The 26,611-nt window shown below is 43.8% G+C and overlaps 1 protein-coding gene across 4 annotated transcripts in view; it reads left to right on the top strand.

Annotated features, from left to right (window-relative positions):
• Positions 1-2,202: 2,202 nt before the first annotated feature.
• Positions 2,203-26,611, top strand: part of LOC119953968 (ADP-ribosylation factor-like protein 5B) — a 33,296-nt gene continuing 8,887 nt past the window's right edge. For 2 of the 4 annotated variants that reach the window (XM_038778695.1, XM_038778694.1), the window contains exons 1-3: positions 2,203-2,663; positions 23,211-23,271; positions 24,571-24,718. In XM_038778695.1, the coding sequence (XP_038634623.1) occupies positions 2,618-2,663; positions 23,211-23,271; positions 24,571-24,718 (255 nt within the window). In that variant the 5' untranslated portion in view covers positions 2,203-2,617. Of the gene's footprint in view, positions 2,664-4,510; positions 4,595-23,210; positions 23,272-24,570; positions 24,719-26,611 lie in introns of those variants that run through there. The other 2 variants (XM_038778697.1, XM_038778696.1) reach the window with 2 other exon arrangements.

Here is a 26,611-nt window from a genome sequence, read left to right as displayed (position 1 = left end):
TTGTATCAAACACAGAACAGTGTTAAAATGATGATCAAATTCTAATAATCTCAATTTATATTCTTGACTTAAATAAGATATTCATGACATCATGCCCTTCCTCCTCTCTCTGTTGCCTTCCCCTCCAACTCAGATTTCTGTGCTTCTCTCACTGTGGTGCAGAGTCCTGCACTGTCAAAGATCCCATTTGACCCTCAGGAAGATGTAAAACATCATTGTTTTGAAGAGAAGGGCAATTCCTGATGGCTTGGCCAATGTTTATCTTAGTCAACATCACAAAAATAGGTTATCTGGTAATTATCAGCTTATTGTTCGTGGGAACTTCCTGTGCGCAAATTGGCTGCTGCATTTCCTGTATTGCAACAGTGACAACACTTCAAAACAGTACCACATTGGCTGTAAAGTGATGTGAGACATTGAATGAAAATCGCCAAATAAATATATCTTACTTTTTCGTGCATTCCCAGTTTTCATTGATACGCCATTGGTAGCAATACTTTAAGGTTTCAAGGTTCTCGACTCAAGAATTTCCTCGCTAAATATTTCCATCTCTCTCTCCTGCTGACAACAGATCAAACTTATGGTCACCTATCCTTATAATAATGATAATCTTTATCAGTGTCACAAGTAGGTTTACGTTAACACTGCAATGTAGTTACTGTGAAAATCCCCTAGACGCCACATGACAGCGCCTGTTCGGGTACAGGAGAAGTCAGCATATCCAATTCACTTAACAGCATATCTTTTCATGACTTGTGGGAAAACTGGAGCACCCAGAGGAAACCCACGCAGACACGGTGAGAATGTGCAGACTCCGCACAGTCACTGACACAAGCCGGGAATCGAACCCAGGTCCCTGGCTCTGTGAAGCAACAGTGCTAACCACTGTGCGACTGTGCCACCTTCAATATGGCTGGTTGTAAACCTTTTGTTTGATAACTTCTGGGAAACACCTTAGGATATTTTTATGACATTATACAGTGACTGAATGCACAATGCAATAATAATATTAACCGTTATAGGATTTTTTTCTTTAATGTTTTCCCTTTGCCCTTTTAAAATCCAAAAATACACTTTACTCATAAAATTTGGAAAAGTACCTTACAAGACATTTAAATTTGAAAGTTAAATGAAGTGCGATCAAATTTGACGTGTCTCTATACAGCGTACTCCACACCTAGGTGCCTCAACGCAATTGTAATTAACAATATACATCCCATGTCAGGCATACAGACCATGGGCAAAACGTCTCAGAACAAAAAATGACAGAGTGCATTCAACTTTACTTCACACAGCCTGAAACAAAAACAGAAAATGCTAGACAATCTTAACAGGTTCTGACAGCCTTGGTGCAGAGAGGAGCTAACGTTTCGAGTCTGGATGACTCTTTTGTCAAAGCGTGCATCTGTTAAACTGTCCCCCTCACAGTGGTTAGCACTGTGGCTTCACAGCGCCAGGATCCCAGTTTTGATTCCCGGCTTGGGTCACTGTCTGTGCGGATTCTGCAGTTTTCCCCGTATCTGCGTGGGTTTCCTCCGGGTGCTCCGGTTTCCTCCCATAAGTCCCGAAAGACGTGCTGTTCGGTGAATTGGACATTCTGAATTCTCCCTCTGTGTACCCAAACAGGCACTAGGGCGACTAGGGGCTTTTCACAGTAACTTCATTGCAGTGTTAATGTAAGCCTACTTGGGACAAAAAAGATTGTTACATTATTATTATTTCCTTGGGGGTACTTTTGCCAGGGCTTTCTGTGCGGTGAAATGAAAATGAAATGAAATGAAAATCGCTTATTGTCACAAGAAGGATTCAAATGAATCTAGTGATTTACCGGTGAGCACCGGTAGCACTGCTGTCTCACGGCGCCGAGATCCCAGGTTCAATCCCGGCTCTGGGTCACTGTCCGTGTGGAGTTTGCACATTCTCCCCGTGTCTGTGTGGGTTTTACCCCCACAACCCAAAGATGTACAGGCTAGGTGGATTGGCCAGGCTAAATTGCCCCTTAATTGGAAAAAATGAATTTGGTACTCGAAATTTATATGTACAAAACAAACAGACAGCCAATGAGCTTTGAGCTGGTCGCTGAGGGGGTGGGGGGTCTGTTGATGACGAGGGCCGTGCGCTGGTTGTGATTGGTGGAGGGGGCCGGTGGGCGGGGTCAGAAGGGTTTAAATAGAGGCTGGCGAGCCGGAGTCAAGCAGTGACCGTCTGAGAGTGGCCGGAGGACGGGGGAAAGCTGTCAGTGAGCTGGAGGCACGGCCAGGGCCCCACTCCACCCCGGACCGAACCGCCCAGGCCGACCACTTATTCCTCACGTTTTAACTCTGTTGTCAAAAGCCCGAAGAAGTTTTATTTCCTCTGGAAACTTGCGTCCGGCTCCCCCAAACCTGGGCCGGTAAGGCGTCCGCCGCTTGTCCCCCTCATTGGATTGAAATAGAGGCCGGTGGACTGAGCTGTTTTTCCTCTCGGTGGGCCTCGAAGAGTTGGTGGGACAGGAGCAACAAGAACAAAAAAAGAAACAATCTCTGCAGCGTCTGCGTTATTTTATATCTCCCTCTTTGTCCGGGGCTTGTTTTCCAGTGGATCCGAGAGAGAGAGGGGGGGGGGTGGGGGGCGGAAGATGGGGGTGTTCCTGGCCAAACTGATCGGACTTTTCTGTAACCAAGGTAAGCGTTGCCCCCATCCGTCGCCCGCCTTTGTCCCCCGGGGTGTGTGTGGTTGGTGGGTGGGTGGGGGACGTTGACTGCTTCTGTGCTGACCCTGGACCCCAGAGGCTTTTATTTTTAAAAGCTACTGCCTTTACTTTTTTTTTCATCTCTGGTGGCTGGCATAACTTTGATCCTATGGGGAAAGGGGCACCGAATGGGTGGCATTGCCAATCCCAGAGAGTTACCCATCCAGATGTGGTGTCAGACTAGCCTCCATAACGGGATACAATGTAACCCTTTCTCCATTCCTTGGAACTTCATTCTTGTTACTTTTTTTTTAAAAAAATGTAGATCTGAGACTCGAGAGGTTGCAGTAAGTTTAGATTTTTTTCTATATAAGGAGTACCCTTCTAAGATGTCTGAATCAACTTTTTTTTGGAAACAATTGAACAACCGTAGGGGGGAGTATTTTGTTTAAACGATAACAAAACTTGTTCGCACACCCTACAGGCCAGCCATCAGCTCTGGGGGGGTGAAGGACAAAATTAAAACTAATGCCCATTTATCAGAACTAGAAACTGTGTACCTGTGCACATTATAGTTTGGCTCTGTCACCAAGTAGAGGATTGTTGGCTGTGGAGTCATAACTACCTGGGAATTTAGAATGCCAAAAATGTGTGAGGGGGTAGGGAGTCAAGGTTTCAGCCTCCTGTACGTAAAGTGTGATTAATATTGGGTGTGGACAAACGAGCATTTTAGTTTTGGTTACTGAGTCTGCTAGCTGGATGTTATCTGTCTGGAGCTCTCTGTGTAACTTGATGTTAACCCCTCATTTTTAAAATTGCTATCTTTTACAAACTGTGTACTTGTGGCAAGCCATCAAATACACTGATGGATCAGCTGGCAGGTGAGAATTGGTGCAGGAGTGGGGATAGGGAAGAAGCTGGGCCTGGGTGGGTCAGTTTGTTCAGTCAGCGTATGTTGTAGAATGGGGTCCTGTTGTTGGCTCCTGTGGTGTGGCAGTGTCTGCACTGAAGAGGATGGCTATTGTGATGTAATTCGGACAATGGGCCGTTGGTTGCTGAGAGGGATAAATATGTTTTGATATAATAAAGCACCCATTCATTCGGACAAACCTGGCACCTCTCAAACTGAGGCAAACTTACTCTGTCTATTAAGCCCGACAAGGATGTGTGAAACAGATTTTCTTAATTTGGGTTTCATTCTCCTTAATGATTGTTGTGGCTCAGTCGGTGGCGTGGGTTGGGAGAATGTGGTTTCCAGTCCTTACTGTAGGATTTGAAATCAAAACGGGCGCTGTCGTGATGGAGCACTGCAGGGCCAGAGGTGCCATCTTTGAGATGAGACCTTAAACCAAGGCTCTGCTTTGCCATTGAAGATGTTCTTGCCACACCATATCAGTGAAGAGTTAGGACAGTTTTCCCTGATGTTTTGTCCAATCTCTCAATTGGCTTCACAAAACTATCTGGTCATTATGTTGTTTGTGGGAGCTTGCTGCGCACAAATTGGCTGCTGTATTGGAATGGTGACCGCACTTCATTGATTCTGAAGTATCTTTGAACAATATCTGGTCATTAAAGGTGCTATATAAATGCAAGTTTTTTTTTTCTGTCTTGGCCCTCCCACTCAACCTTCCAAAAGTAATATTGGGAATAGCTTCAGATAATTTAATATGTTATATATCTACAATTAGACCATCTAACACACATAATGTCAGAACATGAGGATCAAGCCGCACTAATCCAGAGTACAATTGATTGTAAACTGTGCTTAGTCCAATTAGAAGTTTGAAAGACCGACCTGCAGTGTTTTGAATTAATGGTACACATTTGACTGTTTTATAGAAATCTTGACACAAAGAAAGAACTTGCATTTATATAGCACCTTTACTACCTCAAGACATCATAAAGGATTTTAGTCAATTTGAGGTATCCTTTGAAGTTCACTGTTGTAATGTAAGAACTCTTCACTGAATGAATAATTAATTTGCTGAGTGAAGAGATTCATTGTCTCTAAATGGGTGGCACAGTGGTTAGCACTGCTGCCTCACCATGCCAGGGACCTGGGTTTGATTCCAGCCTTTGTTGTCTGTCTGTGTGGAGTTTGTATGTTCTCCCCTTGTCTGCGTAGATTTCCTCTGGGTGCTCTAATTTCCTCCCACAGTTCAAAAATGTGCTGGTCAGGTGGATTAGCCAGGCAAAATTTCACTTTAGTATCCCGGTTAGGATGGGGGGGGGTAGGTGCGGGGGAGCAGAATTTGGTCTATGATACGTTATTCTTTCAGAGGGTCGGTGCAGACCTGATGGGCCGAATGGCTTCCTTATGCACTGTAGGGGTTCTCTGGATTCACTTTCCCCTGCTTGCCCCATTTAATCCAGAAACTATTTTATAGAACTTCTTCAGAATCATGCAAGTGTGAATCTGTTCACTATGAGTTTATCCAGTTTTATTGAAGAAATTAGGGTGGGGGGGGGAGATGATGGTCGAACCTGTTGTTAATCGACACTGCGCATTTTTCTTCCCACATGGATAGGCTGAGCAGATGGTGGACTCTTCCTTGCCCAATAGGAGCTGGGTATTGTCTCTGGTTTGTATTACACTGGATTCTGTCTGTGTTATGGCTTAAGGAGGCCTGTCTTCAGCTCAGCTGGGTTGAGGCGTGTGGCGGTGTTTAAAATCAATACACAAGTTTGAAACTTTATGCAGTTTTGGCTGTGTTGAGAAAGTTATTAGCTGGGGCTGGTTTAGCACAGGGCTAAACAGCTGGCTTTTAAAGCAGGCCAGCAGCACAGTTCAATTCCCGTACCAGCCTTCCTGAACAGGTGCCGGAATGTGGCGACGAGGGACTTTTCACAGTAACGTCCTTTGAAGCCTATTTGTGACAATAAGCGATTTTCATTTCATTTTTTCATTTATTGCTGGATGAGGTCTTCACCCACTCTCCAGTTAGAGGGATTTGGCAATTCTGCCCATCACCCAACTTATTCACGAAGAGCTCCAATTGGTATTCCTTTTGAATGGTACTTGAGAGGGAAGGATGTTATGTTGCCTTTTAATTTGGAATATTGCTGCCCCGCCCCCCCCCCCCCAAACCACAAGGCAATCAAAGGCTGTGTAAAATGACCAGCATTCTAATTATATAAGAAGATCCTCAAAATTCCACTCGAAGTGATCCTCTGGTATAACTGCATGCTGTGGACTTGCTGCTGAGTTTCTTGGTGCATATATTACATGGTATTTACAGCACAGATGCTGGTAATTTGGCCCAACTCACTTTTGTGCTGTGTATGAGCCTTCTCCCACTCCTCACCTGTCCCCATCAGCATAGATTTCCAGTCCTTGCTCCCTTGTGTGTTTGTCTGCTTTCCTTCTGGTTAAAATCTACCTGCTGTCACCAGTTAAATATATTAATATTTGACAGTTTAACTGCAAAAGGCTGTATATTCCAGTTTCAATTGCCCATTTAAAAATCTGTCTGGGATTTAATTTCCTCTTGTAGAGAATTTGTTGACATAGCATTCCTGGTGCTATTTTAATGTTTGTTAACCAGTTTAAAACTGGTATGTTGAAAGTTATATTATTTTTTGCATAAGTCCACTAGCAAGTGTGCTGTTGAAAGGAGAAACGATCCAGATTGTATTGTAATGTATATTGTGCATGGGGGCGGTGCAGTGGTTAGCACTGCTGCCTCACAGAACCAAGAACCTGGGTTCGATCCAGGCCTGGGTAACTGTCCATGTGGAGTTTGTACATTCTCCCTGTGTCTGTGTGGATCTCTCCCACAGCCCGAAGACGTCAGGGTAGGTGGATTGGACAGCCTAAATTGCCCCTTAATTGGGGGGCAAAAGAAATGTATAAACTGCATGACCATTTCTTGCATGCTTTGCGAATCTGTCCAGTAGGTTGAATGAAGTAAATTACAGTTACAGTAAAAACGCACAAGAGGGTTTGGGGGATGTGGTGTAAAAATACGTAAGCACTTCTAAAGCTCAGGACGTCACAATTTGTTTTGTAGCCAATTAAGTACTTTTTGAAGTAGGGCGGCACAGTGGTTCGCATTGCTGCCTCATTGTGCTGAGGACCCGAGTTCAATCTCAACCTGGTCACTGTCCATGTGGACTTTCCCTGTGTCTGCCTGGGTCTCACTCCCACACCCAAAGGTGTGCAGGGTAGGTGGATTGGCTATGCTAAATTACCCCTTGATTGGGGGGGAAAAAAAGAATTGGGCACTTAATTTTTTTTTTAAAGTACTTTTTAAGGTTTATTTTTTTAAAGTATTTTTTAAAGTGTAGTCACTGTTTTTTATGTGGGCAACACAGCAATTTTCACACAGCGAATGCGTGCAATGCTGGAAAATGTAAAATATGTGGGGTCTTTCACACCCACCTGACAAGTGCAGACTGGCCTCTGTTTATTGTCTCATTCGAAAGATAGGACCTCCTGACAGTAGAGCATTCTCCCAGCAAAGCGTAGGAGTGACATGGTAGATTGTGCTGGAGTGGGGCTTGAACTCTGAGCTTCTGACTCTGAGTTGAGTACAACCCACTGAGTTTTGAAGAGTTCAAAATGGAATTTGGGAGTACAATTAATGTTTGCCAGCAATTCGTAAACGGCACTGATGCCCTTTGTGAGCTGAGTGCTCTGTTTCTGAATGCATGCTGTAGTTTATACCTTTTTGCCGCTGGCAAACTGTGTCTCTGGGCAGGGTGGAGAATAAACCTCTGGGGTGGAAATTCACTCCTGGAGGCTTCAGTCCAACCCCATACATATTTTCAATTGTTACTCAGTTGGTGTCCAGCTCCACAAAAACCTAGGTCAACTTTTCAGTGTAGCATGAGGATGAACTGCACTGTCAGAGGGGACATCTTTCAGCTGTGATGGTAATCCAAGGCTCTGTCCCCCTCAGCTGGCCATTCGATATCCCGTTACATTATTTTGAGGCAGTTCAGGAGAGTTATCTCTGGTCTCCCAGTCACTTTTTTTTTCTCAATCAATTCCATTGAATCCGATGCGCTGAGCTATTTGTGGGAGTTTGCTGTGTGCAAATTGCTGCATGGTAGCACAATGGTTAGCACTGTTGCTTCACAGCACCATGGACCTGGGTTCGATTCCTGGCTTGGGTCACTGTCTGTGCAGAGCCTTCACGTTCTCCCCGTGTCTGCGTGGGTTTTCTCCGGGTGTTCCGATTTTCCTCCAATCCCGAAAGACATGTTGTTAACTCAATGGGACATTCCGAATTCTCCCTCCGTGTACCCGAACAGGCACCGCAGTGTGGTGACTAGGGGATTTTCACAGTAACTTCATTGCAGTGTTAATGTAAACTTACTTGTGGCACTATTAAAGATTATTATTTCCTATGTTGCAAGAGTGATTACACTTCAAAGTACTTCATTGGCTTTAAAGTGCTTTGGGATGTATATAAGGTGTGATATAAATTCAAGTCTTCATTAATTGCACTACTGTTGTGATGTGAAACAAACAAGTTGCAATGTAAATGAAGCAGGGTGTTATGCCTGTCATAATAACATGAATAAGAAATGACTGGTTGGCATTTTTGTTGTTCATTCAAGTAATAGATTCTCCCAAACTGCCCTTTGAGGGGACTGAGTTAAACACTTATGGTGATTTTAAAATTGGCTGCTAACCTTGAGGTGCAATTCCAGGCTGTAAGTCCACTGTTGTAATCTTTTAGTCAAACAAGATGAGACCAGTGGAATCCAACGAGCAATATTGTTAAGGTTTCAACAGGACTATAACCACTTATTCTGTACTGCATTTGGTCATTCCTTTACATCAATCCAGAATCATTTGAAAGTTGATTTTGGTCTACCTTCAGTTGAGAGAGAACTTAAAATGATTTTTTCCTCTGACGTCTGTACACGTTGATAAGTGACGTGCATGTATCTTGATGTAGATCTCGCACCGATTGCTCATGAACATGTCCTGTGTCCTGTTTGCCATGGATGCTTATCTTGGCATAGCCATCCCGCTGTCACTTGTATGCAAATCTGAGAGATTCTTTAAATTGTCAACAAACCAGTTTTGTGTCTCAGACCAAACTCCACTGAAGCTGCCTGCAGATTGTGATCCTCTGTCGAACCATCCCTGAGTATAAAATAAATCCTACTCTTGCTGAAATTGAGTGTCTGTGGTGGCCTGGTGTGTGCCTGGACTTTGTTGGAAACCGTGAAGAATGGGGAAGTCCTGTGAATAGAGGGCTTTAAGCAAGCCTAAATTGCTAGCCTGAGTGGCTTATAGATAGCATCTAACCTCTGCGATCAGATTGTACCCTTGGCCCAAGAATAACATCTATTCTCAGCTTCACAAAGGTTCTCTTTTGCATTGGCTGCTGACCACCTGATATGCGATGGCATTCATACAAAAAGGATTAAAGATTGTGATATCATTCTCCCCATGTTTGCTTGGCTTTCTCCTCCACAGCCCAATGATGTGCAGGGAAGGTGGATTAGCCATGCTAAATTGCCCCTTTAATTGGAGAAAAATGAATGAATTGGGCACTCTAAATTTATAAATATATATTTTTTAAAGATTGCAATATAATTAAGTTCAAAGAAGTCTGTTTCATTTCTGGTCATGCTGCCTTGTCATATCATAGTGAAAGTTTCATCAGGAAGGTTTTGCAGGGGCAATTCAGCTTTCATTTTCAGGAAGGTTTTGCAGGGGCAATGCAGCAGCTTTCATGGTTCGTTGGTCACAAGCAACCAGACTTTATTGAATTTAATTTCAGTTTGACAGGGTGGAATTTTAACTCTTGGCATCTGGCGTGCTAGCCTGGTGCCATAGCCTCCACACTATTAATTAACAGGCGGCCTGATTTGTAAACTGTTCCAGCCTTGAACATTCCCTTCATCTATAATTTCTACAGCAACCAAGTTATTTCCTGTTGAAAATCCATTTTGTAGCTTTTATTTGTACCGTGATCTTTTAATGAGGCTTTGTCACACTGTGCGGGGAGTGGTTGGGAGAAAGAAACCTGGGAGTACACAGCAGGTCTGTCGGCATCTGAAAATTTAGATCCTTTGTCTTTCTAATCCAGTACATCCTACACCTGTTTGAGCAGGCAGGAATGCCCATGTTCTTCATTCCAAAAATAAATTTAGCACCGTTATGTGACAATCGTTAAAGTGTGAATCTGGTCTCGCACTAAAGCAGGGGTGGCAAACTACGGCCCGCGGGCCGCATGCGGCCCGCCAAAGGTCTTTATGTGGCCCACCAAGTCATTTAAAAAAAAAAAAAAAAATTATTTTAAAAAAAAATTATTTAAAAAAATTATTTTTTTTTTTAAGGTTAATGGGGGAGGCTCTTGGGTTACTTACTGGTATAGGGTGGCTACGTTGACTTGAGTAGGGTGATCATTGCTCGGCACAACATTGAGGGCCGAAGGGCCTGTTCTGCGCTGTACTGTTCTATGTTCTATATGAAGCGCCCACAATCATAACCGGGTGAAGTAATTATTTTACTTAATATAGTATGCGGCCCTTTAAAATTGTGAATTTCTGAATGTGGCCCTTGCACGGAAAAGTTTGCCTACCCCTGCACTAAAGCATAGCCCACTGATCTGCCAGGAAGCCATGGGTAAGCAAAGTCACCCCAAGAATTCTGGTGTATTTCAGAAACCTGTGGATCATCTGGGAATGACAGGGTTGTAACTTGTACACTACTATCGATGTAGAGATAAATGTCAGGATTTTGGCAGTAATGATTCCTGCAACATTACAATTATTCTACAATCTCTGTAGAAATTACTAAAGTTCTCTGCATACTTCCTACCATCCCATCCTTTATTGCATGCATTAGAAGAATGACTGCTCTCAATCTTTAATATTGGGATGGGGACTTGTTCTATCTTGCTTTCCTCCATCTCTTGAAATTACTACCACTCTGCAGAGTGCCCAGAAAGACCTGTAACAAAGGGGATCGGGGGTTACAGGGGAAAGGCAGGAGAATAGGGATAAACGTATCGGCCATGATCGGATGGCTATGGGCTGAATTCCAGCTTTTATTTGGGGCTTGTATTGATGGAACTTCGCTCTCAACTCTAGGATGTTGCAAGGTGCTTTACAGCCAGGAAGTACTTTGTGGCCTCACTGTTGTGATGTATTTGTGAATGAGCAATATTCTCTCTTCTATTCATTCCAACATGGACATCAACAGTCAAATGTTGCTGGGCAGAAGAATAGTAAGCCACCCTGTAACTTGCAAGGTCTTTCCTCCCTGGAACAAGAAGGCTCTGGTTGTAGTTGATTTCTGTACGTAGTGGTTTGCAATTTGGGTTCTGCTTCCAGCCACCACCTCTCAGACCCACTGACTCCAGACAAAGGAAACCTAATGAACAGTGAAACATATGTTTGGTGCAACCAGGTTTGGGAGAGTCTCTGGTATCCTGAGTTATGCTGAACTTGGGATCTTCTGGGCCCTCCCACAGTCCAAAGATGTGCAGGCTCTAGGTGAATTGATGACCCTAAATTGCCCCTTAATTGGGGGAAAAAAGGAATTGTGTACTTTAAATTTAAAAAAAATCTTCTGGGCCCAGGTCCCTTTAACTGGCCCTTAGAATTTCCAAGGGATTCATCACTTGATTCAGCCCAGCATCTCATCTTCCACTTGCCATAAACATAAATTCATTCAAAGCTTTGCTTGTAAGTCAGCCTACATTTAATAACTTGTCCTGTCCGATAGGTGTCTTGTTTCCAGAAGTTTGATGAGCAGGACTGTTGCTAGTTATGGAATTATTTGGACAGCACCACACACACACCAATTAATGATCTTCACCCAGTGTAGGTGTGAATGCTTCGGCTGCACTGCTTCAGGGAGGTGAACAGTGCTGAAGGAATCACTTTGACTCCCAGTGTACAGCTTCTTCACACAGATCCCTGGTGCCACCTCAACAGTGGATTTCATACTGCCACTGATTAGCTGCTTGGCACAGAAGCTGCTGTCTAGTTGTGCTGCCAATTTTCTGCACTGTTCCACCCTTCAAATCCCCTGCCGTAGGCAAGCTTCGTTACTGCTTGTATTTGGTAGATTAAAAGTCAAATTGTTCCTTTTACAGCGGTATAGCTTCATATTTAAAAACAAAAATAGCTTGGATCTGCTCAGAACCTTGAGGATAATGGGGACAACTAAAATCATTCCCCAAACACCAAACCTGGTTGCACCAAACATGTGTTTCACTGTTCATTAGGTTTTCTTTGCCTGGAGCCAATGGGTCTGAGGGGTGGTGTAGCGCAGTGGATGAAGGCAGAATCCTGAGTGCAATCCACTACAGACAGAAATTCAATTACAACCAGGGACGCTTTGTTCCAGCAAGGAAAATAGGCAGGTTACAGGGTGCCTCATCATTCTTCTGTCCACCAGCTTGACGAGCAACATTTAACTGACGTCAAAGGCGGTGATGTGTGCTGGTGATAAATGAATAGATGAGTGAATTCTGCTCATTCACAAAGTACTTCACCGGTGGTAAAGCACCTTGCAACATCCTGGAGTCGAGAGAGGCGCAATATAAATACAAGTATTTTTTTTATTTTTTATACATTTAGAGTACCCAATTATTTTTTCCAATTAGGGGGCAATTTAGCGTGGCCAATCTACCTATCCTGCACACCTTTGGGTTGTGGGGGTGAAACCCACGCAGACATGGGGCGAATGTGCAAACTCCACACAGACAGTGACCCAGGGCCGGGATTCGAACCCGGGTCCTCAGTGCCGTAGGCAGCAATGCTAACCACTGTGCCACTGTGCTGCCCTATAAATACAAGTATTAAGTAAAAGCTTTGGCTAATTAACAAACGAGCTTGGAAAAACACAAACTAGGCAGCATGGTGGCACAGTGGTTAGCACTGCTGCCTCACAGCGCCGAGGTCCCAGGTTCAATCCTGGCTCTGGGTCACTGTCCGTGTGGAGTTTGCACATTCTCCTCGTGTTTACGTGGGTTTTGCCCCCACAACCCAAAAAGATGTGCAGGCTAGGTGGATTGGCCACACTAAATTGCCTTTTAATTGGAAAAAATGAATTGGCTACTCCTAAATTAAAAAAAAACACAAATTGACATGCAGGACCACCATGCTTGTCTACAAGGCCTGCATCCTCAGCACAACCCTGTGTGGCAGCAAAGCCTGGACAACCTAAAATCTACCAAAGAAGGAAAAAAGTCTTCTTGACTTCCATCTCTGGTGGCTGACACACTCTTAGCTTCACGTGGAAAGACCAAGTCAGCAAGGAAGCGGTCCTTGCCAGGCATGCTGGAACTGATCAAGCAATGGATGTGTTGCTGGCTTGGGCATGTGCACAGGATGGATGGTGCAAAACATTGCCAAGGATGTAATATACAGGGATGTGACAAAGGGACCGGCAGGGTGTCCAAAGTTGAGTCAAGGATGCTGTGAAGAGATCTGAAAGTCCCCAACGTCAATCATGAAAAGTGGCGAAACTCTGTTGGTGATATCATTTGACGGCAGAGAGGTTTCAGATACTCTAAAGCAGAATCCTGCCTTACAAACTAAATGAGCAGTGATCATCCTGCTCCATTGGTGAGGTCAACCTCACTTGTAGCAGACTTCGCCTTTTCAGAATTGGCACGTTCAGAAATTCATCTGAACAAGCTGAGGCTGCATTAAGTTTGGGGATTATGAAAATGATAAGACTAAGACATTGTAACGTGGTGAAAAGGCTGCATGCGGCAGCACGGTGGCGCATTGCTGCCTCATTGTGCCGAAGTCCCAGGTTCGAACCTGGCTCTGGGTCACTGTCCGTGTGGAGTTTGCACATTCTCCCCGTGTTTGTGCAAAACGCCCCCACAACCCCCCAAAGATGTGCAGATTAGGTGGATTGGCCACGCTAAATTGCCCCTTAATTGGAAAAAGTGAATTGGGTACTCTAAATTTATAATTTTAAAAAAATTTGGAGTACCCTATTCATTTTTTCCAATTAAGGGGCAATTTACTGTAGCCAATCGACCTACCCTGCATATTTTTGGATTGTGGGGACGAAACACGCAAACACGGGGAGAAGGTGCAAACTCCACACGGACAGTGGCCCAGAGCCTGGATCGAACCTGGGACTTCGGCACAATGAGGCAGCAATGCTAACCACTGTGCCACCATGCTGCCCTTTACTTTTTTTGAAAAAGAAAATGCTACATGCGTTCTGGTTAATTGATGGCACAAATAGATTAACTGGTTTGATACATTTGCCATTATAGAGATGCGGCTGCAGGGTGACCAAGGCTGGGAGCCAAGAGTTTCAGCATTTGGGGTGGCACAGTTAATAGGATGGTATTGGTACATTGAGAGAGGATCTTGGATCAGAGGGTGAAGATGCAGAATCTATTTGGAGCTAAAACAGCGAGGGGCAGCAAACTTCAATTGAAGTTGTTTGTCAGCCACAAATTAGTAGTGGTAATGTAGGGCAGGGTATAAATGGAAAAATGTTACAAAGAATAATACCGCAATCATGGGGAACTTCAATCTACATAGACATCTAATCAACATTGATTCTGAGAAGGACTAATATTGGCATGTGTATGGTTTCTGGAACAGTGTGAAGTTCCTGAAATGGTGGAAGCAGAGTATCTGAATATTTATAAGGCTGACTTGGTTAGTTTCTTGGTAAGCAATGGGGTGTGTAGGCAGGATGCAGATTTGACGTTACTATCAAATCGGCCATGATCTTAAATGGTAGAGCTGGCTCAAGGGGCTGAATGGCCTGCTCCTGCTCCTTGTTCATATGTTTGTATTCCAAAACTGGGGCCCTTTAAAAACTAAGGGAAACAATGACTGTATGAGGGCAGGTTGACTTGAGATAGATTGGGAATGAAACTAAAGTAATATAACGAGCAATGGCTAGTATTTAAAATAATACATGGCTTACACAAATTTACAAAGCAGGAAAAGTGGTCCAACCAGAAATTAAAGATTCCACTGAATCATCGAATTTACGGTGCAGAAAGAGGCCATTTGGCCCATCGAGTCTGCACCAGCCCCTGGAAAGAGCACCTTACTTAAGCCTGTGCCTCCACCCTGTCCCAATCACCCCACCTAACCTTTTGGACACCTAAGGGGCAATTCCGCATGTCCAATCCGCCTAACTTGCACATCTTCGGATTCAAAGGGAATCCAAGGAAAAGGCTGAAAAAGTTGCCCAAAAATAATTGTACACCTGAGGATTGAGAACATTTTACAAATTCAGCAATGGTAGGATTGGCAGATACAACAAGGATTTATGGAAGAGAAATCATGTTTAACTAAGCTAATTGGAGTTTTCTGAAGATGTTACAAGCAGGATAAATGAGGGAGAACCAGTGGATGCGGTGTATTTGGATTTTTCAGAAGGCTTTTGTTTAAGGTCCCACACAAGAGGGTTAGTAAACAATTGCAGGATTGGGGGCATTGACTGAGGATTGGTTAACAGGTAGGGATAAATGGATCATTCACAGCTGGCAAGCCTTGGGGCCCCAGTTATTTACAATCCATATCAATGGTTTGGATGTGGGGACTGAATGTAATATTTCCAAGTTAGCTGGTGACACAGAACTTGGGGAAAGTAAGTTGTGAGGAGGATACAGAGGCTTAGAGGAGATTTAGACGGGCTATGTGGGCTACATCATGGTTGATGGAACACGAGGTGGAGAAATTTGGAGGTTTTCCACTTTGCTGGAAAAGAGTGCTTTTTTTAAATGGTGAGAGATTGGGTTGATGTTCAAAGGGACTTGGATGTTCTTGTTTGAGTCACAAAGCTAACACGTAGGCGCAACAATCGGGAAGTTGTATGTTAGTTTTTATTGCAAAGGGATGTGAACACTGGAGTAAGGAAGTCTTGCAGCAGCTGTATAAAGCTTTGGCGAGACTGCACCTTGGGTATTGTGTGCAAGGTTGGCTCAGCCTGGTTTGGAAAGGTGACCTCATTGAAGTGTACAACATTCATCCAGGCTTGACAAGGTAGGTGTAGGAAGGATGTTTCCCCTGATTGGTGGGGGGTGGGAGCAGTCTCAGAATAAGAGGTAGGCCATTTTCGGTCTGACAGTGGTGAATCTTTAGAACCTTGTTCCCAGAGGGCCAGGGAGGCTCAATCATTGAGTTTGTTCAAAGCAGCAGTTGATAGATTTCTAGATACCAGTGACTGCATGAGATGTGGGAATAATGCAGGAAAATGGTGTTTGAGGTAGAAGACTATTCATGATCTAGTTAAATGGAAAGCAGGCTTGAGGGGCTGGATGGCCTACTCCTATTAACTCCTATTCTCCTAACCCAGCATTTCTTGCAGATGGAAGGATGCCAACTGCCTTTGATCAGTCAAAAATCAAAACCTGAGTATACAAACTAAAAGCAGACCTGTGCTTTTAGGCAAGGATTGTACATTTGAGGCTAGCTTGTATTTATATGGTGCCTAATGTCCCGAGGCGTATTCTGTATGACTCAATCTGGATTTTCCAATCCAAATATAGACCGTTGGGCATACCTGAATGTGTTAATTCTGATGTTTCTCTGCATGAGTTGGAATAATATAATCCATTGATACAAAAGTGCCTTTCTCAGTGAAGCTGCTTACAGATTTACTGTTGGGGGCAGCGTTTGATTCTTGACCCAAATTTTATGCACATGTCTGAAGTTGATTGCAGCTCCCCGATCTTGATTTTTGTGCAGAGCATATTTGGCTCCCCATCTATTTGCTGTTGGGCTGAGAGTATCTTTATGTTTGACTTGGGGGGGGGGGGGGGGGGGGGGTGCTGAGATACTGTCACTCAAATAGAGAATTGTGACCCAGGCTTGCTGCTTTCCCCATTGTAGTTGTCAACTGGAAATGATTTAGCACTGATGAAAATGGTTGCATTTTGATTTGGTTGTCTATAGATTTTATTTTAGGAAGCAGTCTTGCAACACCAGGTTAAAGTCCAACATATTTGTTTCAAACACTAGCTTTTGGAGCACTGCTCCTTCTTCAGGTGAATGAAGAGGTATGTTCCAGAAACATGTGTGTATATGTAGACAAATTTAATGATGCCAGACAATGCTTAGAATGTGAGTATTTGCAGGTAATTAAATCTTTACAGATCCAGAGATAGGGGTAACCCCAGGTTAAAGAGGTATGAATTGTCTCAAGCCAGGACAGTTGATAGGATCTTGCAAGATGGTGGGGGATGTATGTAATGCAACATGAATCCCAGGTCCCAGTTGAGGCCATATTAATGTGTATGGAACTTGGCTATACGTTTCTGCTCAGTGATTCTGCGTTGTCGTACATCCTGAAGGCCGCCTTTGAGAACACGTGCCTGGAGTTGTTTGAAGGCAAGTGGTGTGGGGATGACCGTGGCACGATGTTCATCTTCGATGATGTGTTGGAGGCTGCGAAGAAGATGTTGTAGTTTCTCTGCTCCGGGAAAGTACTGGACGACGAGCGGAGAAACTACGACAACTTCTTTGCAGCCTCCAACACGTCATCAATGAAGATGAACATTTTTCCAAGGTCATCCCCACACCCCCCACTACTTGCCTTCAAACAACCGCGCAACCTCAAACAAACCATTGTTTGCAGCAAACTACCCAGCCTTCAGAACAGCGACCACAACACCACACAACCCTGCCATGGCAATCTCTACAAGACGTGCCAGATCATCGACATGGATACCACCATTACACGTGGGAACACCACACACCAGGTACACGGTGCATAGTCGTGCGACTCGGCCAATGTAGTCTACCTCATACGCTGCAGGAAAGGATATCCCGAAGCGTGGTACATTGGCGAGACCATGCAGATGCTGTGACAACAAATGAACGGACATCGCATGACAATCATCAGGCAGGAATGTTCCCTTCCAGTCGGAACACTTCAGCAGTCAAGGGCATTCGGCCTCTGATCTCCGGGTAAGCGTTCTCCCAAGGCGGCCTTCAGGAAGTTTCAGCAACTGAGTATTTCAGTGATTTGTTGCTGCAACTTGTATATGCTGTTCCTGCTGTGAATATTAAACTTAGTGTTAGTTCCATCAGTGTGCTATTTAAGCCAATAGAAATACTTTTTAATTATCTTTCTAATAATAGAACGATATAAATGTTTAATTTGAAGTTTAGGGTGATTGCCAATGCTGGAGAATCGAACAATCTTTTGCTCTTTGCATCCAGCCTTTTAAATTTAAAAAAATAAATAAATTTAAGAGTGCCCAATTAAGGGGCAATTTAGCGTGGCCAATCCATCTAACCTGCACATCTTTGGGTTGTGGGAGTGAGACCCACACAGACACTGGGCGAATGTCCATATCTGGACAGTGACCTGGGGCTGGGGTCAAACTCAGTTCCTCAGTGCTGTAGGCAACAGTGCTAGCCAATGCACCACCGTCATTTCCAGTTTTTTACTTAATTATAAGCCAGGAGCCGTGTGAAAATCAGCAATCCAGCCATTGGTTTTGAAAGCTGCCTATTGTCAGTGCGAACTTTGCACTCGGCTGCTTCACTCCAGCCATCCCTGCAGTTAGTGAAGTTATCAATTAGCAAACTTGCAGTTAGTGAAGTTAACCAATTTGTCGACTTTCTGGTTCAGTGCCCTTGCCCACTCCAAACTGGATTAAAATCTCACTTTATGACCAGCAGTACCATATATTTCTCTCCCCCTAAGATTTTTGCGCTATTAAAACCCAAGCAGCCAATTCAGATTTACTTTCTCATCCCCTCTCGTGCTCTCTTCAATCAGTGGTATCCTGGCTTGAGGCAGAGGCACTGCCCTCGTAGATCTCTTGTAAACTGCAAAAAAAATGCTCATTTTAATCTCTATAGGCTTCAAGATGTGAGTTGCTAGATGGAGGATTGAGGCCCAGGTGCTTGTAGTTCGCCCCTGCCCAAGGGTATTAGTCTCTGAACTCTTTTGTGTACAGCTGGAGTGCACTGAAATGTTAATCAACCAACAGTAAAATCCCCAGGGAGCTGACCCATTGACTCGAATGATCCTTTCTGTGACTGTTACCAGACCCAGGATTTTCACTGTTGGGACATCCGAGACATCCAGCATTTTTCCTGACAGATGTATTTGCTCATCCTGGCCCAATGTAATGCCTGTTAATATTACACAGTCTGGTTTTAGTTTTGTGCTACTGGTTTTGCTACGTGATTTTACTTTGCATAATCCCCTCCAACCTTGCAGTTCCCCAGTGCCCCCACCCCCCAAAGTATATATTTGTTACACCATTCATAGCTCTGCCTGCCCTAAGCTCTGAAATTTCCTCCCTACACCTCTCCCACCTTGATCAGCCACTTCATAAAACCCACCCTATTTGACCAAGGGTCATTGACCCGACTATCCTTTTACATCTGTGTCAAAATTGATTAACTCTTTTAAAAACATTTAATGCTTAATTATATTAAATATATATTACTATGCCCATTGTCAATTTGTTAGGGGGGTGGTACAGCTATCTCCTCCTTCCTGAAAGTATCAACTTGTTCTAGTGTACAGCTTCATGACCACAGTGTACTTCACCTGACTGGCCACTTTTCATGCACCTATCCAGACTGAGTGTCGAGGTATCTGGACGTATAAAAGACCTTGTCATGGTGGATCCTCGCATTTCCACTGTTTTCCGATCAAGGCAACAGGCGAGGGAGTCCTGCCTTCCCTCTTCCTGTTGCGGAGTCCAGTTGGTGCATACTTGCTGTTTTCATGGCTGGGATCACTGAACGTTGCACGGAACCTGGTTTGCAGCCAGACCCTTTGGGGTTGTACCCGACCATTCCCTAAAGTGAAAACATTGAGAAGGAGAACGAGTAAGTGTTTTTCCAGCACCATTTGTATTTGCATTGTCCCAAAGTACTTTACAATCAATGCATTACTATTGAGGTGTCACTGCTGGGGCAAACACGGCAGGCACTTTGCAAACCACAAAAATCCCAAAGTCAAATGAGATCAAAGTCCTGCTAATCTAGTTTTTGGTTGGGGAATTTTTTTTTTTTAAATATAAATTTAGAGTTGCCAATTATTTTTTCTCCAATTAAGGGGCAATTTAGCATACCCATTCCACCTATCCAGCACATCTTTGGGTCGTGGGGGTGAAACCCACGCAGACACGGGGAGAATGTGCAAACTCCACACGGACAATGACCCAGGGCTGGGATCGAACCTGGGACCTCAGCGCTGCAGTCCCAGTGCTAACCACTGCACAGCATGCCACCCTGGTTGGGGAATTAATGTGCCTCGGACTCCTGGTCTTAGAATGATGCCGCGGGTTTCTTTTTCTCCATATACCTGAACTAGCAAGATGTGAGCATTTTATTTAGTTCAAGGCCTCCACCCAAAAACAGTGCTTGAAATAATACAGCACTCGCTTAGGACTGCCCTTAGAACTACACTGAACATAGATAAACTGAAGACACATTTAACTTGTGATTCATGTTTTTGGTTCTGCACCTGGATTTTCCTGTTGCCTGGAGGAGAGGTGTGTTATTCCCAGCCTCCGTTCTCTGTGTCTCTCTGGGGGAGGGATGGGCCAGCTGTCAGCCAGGGAAATGTCTTCACGTTTTTTGTGAACAGGTGATTGTTTCTAGGGTTGAGTCCAAAGGGAAAGGCATATTTCAGTAAGTTGATTGTAACTGTGTACACTGAATTGAATGGATTAGATTGTAACTCCCCTTTTTTTTTTAACCTGCCAAGCTTTCATACAAAGGTCAAGTTTTAGTTTTTTGTGCAGTGTGTATACATGTGTGTAGGGGGCAGGGAGCAGCTGTCACTGTGGGGTTTTGTTTGGGCTGTCTGTACACACACTGCTGACAGCTGCAGTTTGAATGCCAGCAGCCTCCTTTGACACGCGGTACCGAATGGAATCCCCAAACAGGGCTGCAGGAGCAGTGCCTCTGCGGCCTTCACTATTTGCAATTCTGTCCTGGTGACAGATGGCCTGTGGGCACAAAGCAAACGACCCTCCTGGAAACACAAACCCAAGCTGTGACCTTTCACAGATGGCTTTCTCCTTCCCTCGCTGTTATTGATTTTTCACATCCATGGTCCTGCTGTACACCTAACTGTGGGGAACTGCAGGTATTAATGATTCATCCACTCTGGTGCGGTCTGTTTGAAAGGAAGGAAAAAAAAAACAAAGGTTTGAAGTGATGTAGCCCCTTTCCACAGCACGGGACGTCCCAAAGGCTTTATGGCCACTGAAAATTATTTCTTTTTTTTTATAAATTTTGAGTACCCAATTATTATTTTTTCCAATTAAGGGGCGATTTAGCGTGGCCAATCCACCTAACCTGCACATCTTTGGGTTGTGGGGGAGAACATGCAAATTCCACACTGACAGTGACCCAGGGCCGGGATTCGAACCCGGGTCCTCGGCGCCGCAGTTCCAGTGCTAACCACTGCGCCACCCACTGAATTATTTTTGAAGGGTTGTCACTGGGGATGGTTTAGCTCACAGGGGCTGGTTTAGCTCACTCAGCTAAATCGCTGGTTTTTAAAGCAGGCCAGCAACACGGTTCGATTCCGGTACCAGCCTCCCCGGACAGGTGCCGGAATGTGGCGACTAGGGGCTTTTCACAGTAACTTCATTGAAGCCTACTCGTGACAATAAGCGATTTTCATTTTTCATTTTCAAATAAAGCAGCCACTTTGTTCCCAGCCAGCTCCCATAAACCGCAGTGGCCACCTGATTTTGATGTTGATTTAACATTGGCTGCAACAAGGCAAGAGTTTCCCTGCCGTCCGAGTATTGCTGCTGAATCCTTTGCCTAAGAGGCGAGAAGGCGGTCTTGGTTTGACATCTCATCCAAAGTACATAATTTCTGACAGTGTGGCACTCCCTCAGTACTGCACTGAACATCTTGCTAAGAATTGTACATCTTGCTAAGAATTGTACATCTTGCTAAGAATTGTACATCTTGCTCAGAATTGTATGCTTGGGTTTCTAGAATGGGTCTTGAAACTGCAAATGTTTGCTTTGGTAGTGAAAGTGCAACCCACTGAGCCTTGGGCTAACACCTAGTTGTATCGTAACTATTGTTACACTGCATGCTCTTACTGTCAAGTGTCTCCTTCATCAAATGTTACTGTTTTCGATATAGTCGAGCACAGCTACATTCAAAGTACCACAGTGCGACTTCATTCTGGCCCCCAGTTACATTTTTGTTGCGGTGACCTTTAGTTTGGCTCAAGGCTAGCTTAACAGAAAAGTGAGAATCCCCAAGTAAAGGCCACTCACTAAGCAAATGGGACACTGGTTTTGGTCCGCACTGTTTCCAGAGGTAGTCTCACCCATGTTATTCAGAGGAGGGGTGGTGGGTATTAATGGTATCTGAGCTTGTCACTTACTCTGGAGCGGTATACACAGTGACACAAGAGCAAGGTCCCGGAACACTGGGAGGTATGTGTCCCAGTGAGAACTGGGAAAAAGTAGAATATAATGAGTTGTCATGCTGATAATTCTAAATGTTAATTTAATGCACTCTCTCAGAAGAGTAATCATCAAATGATGGTAATGACCTTTCGTTTCAGCGGGCCCAGTGTTGCACTGCAGTTTGGTGTTGTCTGTAGCTACCAGAAAAAGTGAACATGTGTGAAGGAAGCAAAACTACTGTATCAGCAGAACCGCTTGTGGCTTCTGCTAACTAGCAAAGCCACATGCACATCTCCCTGACTCAGTTACAGTTGTAACGAAACACAAAAGAAATACCAGCTTTGGGGTTTTGAATAGAAGTTCATTTTAACTCGGTACCACCTGTTCATTTGAGGCTGGAATGGGGTGAAAATGTGAGTCATAAAAAATAATTTCTCTGCAGTTGCTTCCTTGACGCAGCTAGAAGCGCCATCCAGCCCTCGAAGGCCAGGCTCATCACGGGTAGCTGTCTGTATGTGGCACATCTCATTAGCCATCTAACTTATTAAGCCTGCCAACCATTCCTTGCTATAAAAACAGAAAATGCTGAATAAACACCCCAAGTCTGGCAGCAGTGTCCATAGAGAGAGAGAGAGAGAGAGAGAAAGAGAAACGGTTAACGTTTCGAATCTGTATCACTCTTGATTTCAGATTTCCAGCATCTGCAGTATTTTGCTTTTCATTTTGCTGCAGCTTTTTCTTGAGGTTCAGTACTTGCCCTGTACATGGCCATTTTTAAAAAAACTTTGCCGAATCCAGGTCTTTTAAAGTCTGTAAATTCCTTTTTGCCCTAGTTCAGATAATGCAGTCAACAACCACCCGGTTCACTTTGCACATACGTGTTGGGAGCAGGAGTAGGCCACTCGAGCCCGGTCCACCATTCAATACGATCGTCGTTGATCTGTACAAAACTGCAGCTGGAAGGAAAAAAAAAATTTGGCTTTGCAAATAATATTTATACAGAAAAAGCATTGACTATCTGTATTTGTTTAATTGATGGATGGTACATTTTGTTTGATTCTTACTTTGAGATATTAAGGTAGTCCAGGTTGCTTGCAATTTCTAGTAGGGAAGGATTAGAAACATGTCCTTTTGCTCTTGGAAGCCAGGATTTGGTGCAGTCAAAGTTTAACCATGGTGGGTGTGTTTTGTTTTTCCTTCTCTTCTCCTCTCAGAACACAAGGTTATCATTGTTGGACTGGACAATGCGGGGAAAACAACTATCCTTTATCAATTGTGAGTACGTTTATGGTTTCTCAGTCTCCAGATTGCTGCTTTTTAGTAACTTTTTTGTAAGCTGCAACTCCGCTCGTCTGCAAATGGGTCTCAAAGCCAAATTAACTGGGCCGAGGGTTTATTCGTGTGCGAACTTGTTGGAATTGTTTTTTTTTTTGTACAGTTACTGGGATAAGGTCACTCCACCAAACAATGCAAAGTTGACATTTATCTGGCGCCTTGAATGCATAGTAGAATGTAAATTTTTGCAGTGGTCTTTTTGCTCTGGTAGAAACCTTGTTGGAAGACTTGTACATTCGTCTGCAATTTCTAGAGAACTACAAGTTGACAGGCATGGTGAACAGTTCAATGCTCTGGTGCCAGCAATCAAATCGGGGAGGGGGGGGGGGGGGGAATTGACCAGCCTGATCAAGATGTGCTTTGCCACTTGGTTTTGCTGTTTAACTTGGTCTAATGTCTGATTTTTAGATCACTTTATAGACCCTATAAAACTAGATAAATCTACTAAATTTAGTTTGAAGGGGATAGAGGAGAATGGGGATGAGGAAAATCAGCCATGATTGAATGGCAGAGCAGACTCAAATGGGCTGAGTGGCCTAATTCTGCTCCTATGTCTTGTGTAACTTTACAAGCTATATCTGTGTTGTGCCATTTCCCTTCCAGTTTAGTCCACTGGAATTTAAGTATGCACAAGTTGATTCTCAGTTGCAAATAATTTGATCCCTTTCATACAATCCTTGCTGGAGTAATAGCTATCGGTCCAATAACATGGAAACTATTCTGTTTACTAGATTTTTAGTATAGAGTTTGAGATATTTTGTTTTGGTTAGAGCAAAGCTGCTGCCGTTATTTTCAGACAGTCCAGAATGGATTGAGCAGTTTGTACCAGTTGCCGTTTTGCTGCCAGTTTGAAATTGTTTGCCGTGCTGTATAATCCCTAGGCTACAAGCGATCCTTTTAAGGGTGGCATGGTGGCGCAGTGGTTGACACTGCAGCCTCATGGTGCTGAGGACCTGTGTTCGATCCCGGCCCCGGGTTCACTGTCCGTGTGGAGTTTGCACATTCTCCATGTGTCTGCCTGAGTCTCGCCCCCACAACCCAAAGATGTGCAGGGTAATTGGCTACACTAAATTGCCTCTTAATTGGGGGGAAAAAAAAATAGTTGGGTGCTCTAAATTTTTAATAACTAGAAAGTAATCCTTTATCTGGGATGTTCAGAAACACATCTGAGTTACCAGTCTGGGTGTAATGGATAGTGTCACCGTGAAATCCTAACCCTCTGCTTGATTTTATTAACAGCCTAATGAATGAGGTGGTTCACACATCACCCACGATTGGAAGCAACGTGGAGGAAATAGTCGTGAAGAACACTCACTTCCTAATGTGGGACATTGGCGGCCAAGACATGTTGCGGTCGACATGGAGCACATATTATACAAACACGGAGGTATGTGACTGCTCCAGGGAACAGGTGGATGGAAGTTCTGGATTCAGTTCTTCCCATTGCACCTCGGGAAGGATAGATTGGGTGTGGTGTGAATTCACCAGACCAGGGTTAAATTAGGGTTTATTTATGAGATGATTAAAGGGTTTGATAGAGTGGACAGAGCTATTTATTATAATAATCTTTCTTGTCCAAGAAATATTTTCTCTTCTGAATCCTAAACGGTCAACCCTTCTGATACTATGATACCATGTTCTAGATTTCCCTGCCAGGAGAAGCAGTCTCCAAACATCTTCCTTCTAAAATCCTTTGAGAATAGGAGTAATGAATCCACATTATATAGAAATAGTTAAATTATTAACATCTTCTCTATCACCAATATTTCATTAAAGTGCAGCAGGAACTCCATTTCTTACACGAAAAGAGCTTCTGATTTGACCCCGAGGTTCCTGGTTTTGAGATACTGTACCTGTATATGAAGTCTCTTCTCTCGGCAATTATCTCCTATTGCCATATCCAGTTGGTCCTTTGCAACAGCCATGATCTGATTTCCTACATGATTCTTGGAATGATTTTTAAAATGCGATCAGAAATACAAAAATCGAGCAATTGCCAGCAGAGATAACCTTTATTGTCACAAGTAGGCTTACGTTAACACTGCAATGAAGTTGCTGTGAAAAGCCCCTAGTCACCACACTCTGGCGTCTGTTTGGGTACGCTAAAGGATTGGATTTTGTTTATTGTCACGTGTACCGAGGGACAGTGAAAAGTGTTTTTCTGCGAGCAGCTCAACAGATCATTAAGTGCATGGGAAGGAAATAAAAGAAAATACATAATAGGGCAACACAAGGGTACACAATGTAACTACATAAATACCGGCATTGGGTGAAGCATACAGGGGTGTAGTGTTAATGAGGTCAGTCCATAAGAGGGAGAAATCAATGTCCAAATTACCTCCCAGCACGTTTTTCGGGACTTGTGGGAGGAAACCCACGCAGACACGGGGAGAACATGCATACTCCGCACAGACAGTAACCCAAGTGGGCATTACATTTGGGAACCTGGTGCTATGAAGCAACAGTGCTGACCACTGCCGCCCATTATCGCAATGGCCAGACAATTTTATTTTTATTTTTATACATTGTCATGTATGCATCATTGTTTTTACAATTGGATTCACAACCAACTTAAGTAGCCCTAAAATACACAGATGGTGTTACTTATTATATTGTTGCTGTTTAGTTTGACATGTGTTTTTATGCGGTGTTTTGTTGCTTAATCTAACCCCTCTAATCCCTAAATCTAGCTCTTAGAAGTAGACTTGCACGACAAAGAACTCGGAAACTGAATCTAAAACCAGGAAGTGTTTTTAGGGAGTAACACTGAAATCAGTGTATGCTATCAGTGTACTTCAAACACAACTTCAGAATAGTTAAGTTACAATATTGCAGTTAATCGCACGTTCTGTGGGTGGCATGGCAGTGACCTATTCCCTTTGTGTGGTGACTTTAGTGGCCAAAGTCAGTTCAGCTGTCTGTTTTTCTGAGCTCAATTGTTTCAGTAACTTCTCTAATGGGAATAAGACTGCATCCCTTTTCCTTCAACACCCCACCCCCGTCTCTGCCTCCACCCCTGTAAATTACTGGTACTTTCAATGGTCAACAATTGAAATTAGTGAGATACATTGAAACCCATTTACATGCATTGCCTTGTGGAAAAAATAAAATTACAACATTGTAGCCTAACTGAGCGATGCCTGTGCTGACGCTCCCAAGAGCTTCTTCCTAACACACTGTAAGCCGCAGCACCTGAATTTATTGGTGAGCAGCAAATATCTGGATATGGGCAGAGGTGCAATGTTTAAATATCTAACCAACTCATGACAAATTCCAAATC

Source organism: Scyliorhinus canicula, chromosome 19 (genome assembly GCF_902713615.1).
Source record: "Scyliorhinus canicula chromosome 19, sScyCan1.1, whole genome shotgun sequence".
In the NCBI taxonomy this organism is placed as follows: domain Eukaryota; kingdom Metazoa; phylum Chordata; class Chondrichthyes; order Carcharhiniformes; family Scyliorhinidae; genus Scyliorhinus; species Scyliorhinus canicula.
This window is presented reverse-complemented; position numbering and strand designations above follow the sequence as displayed.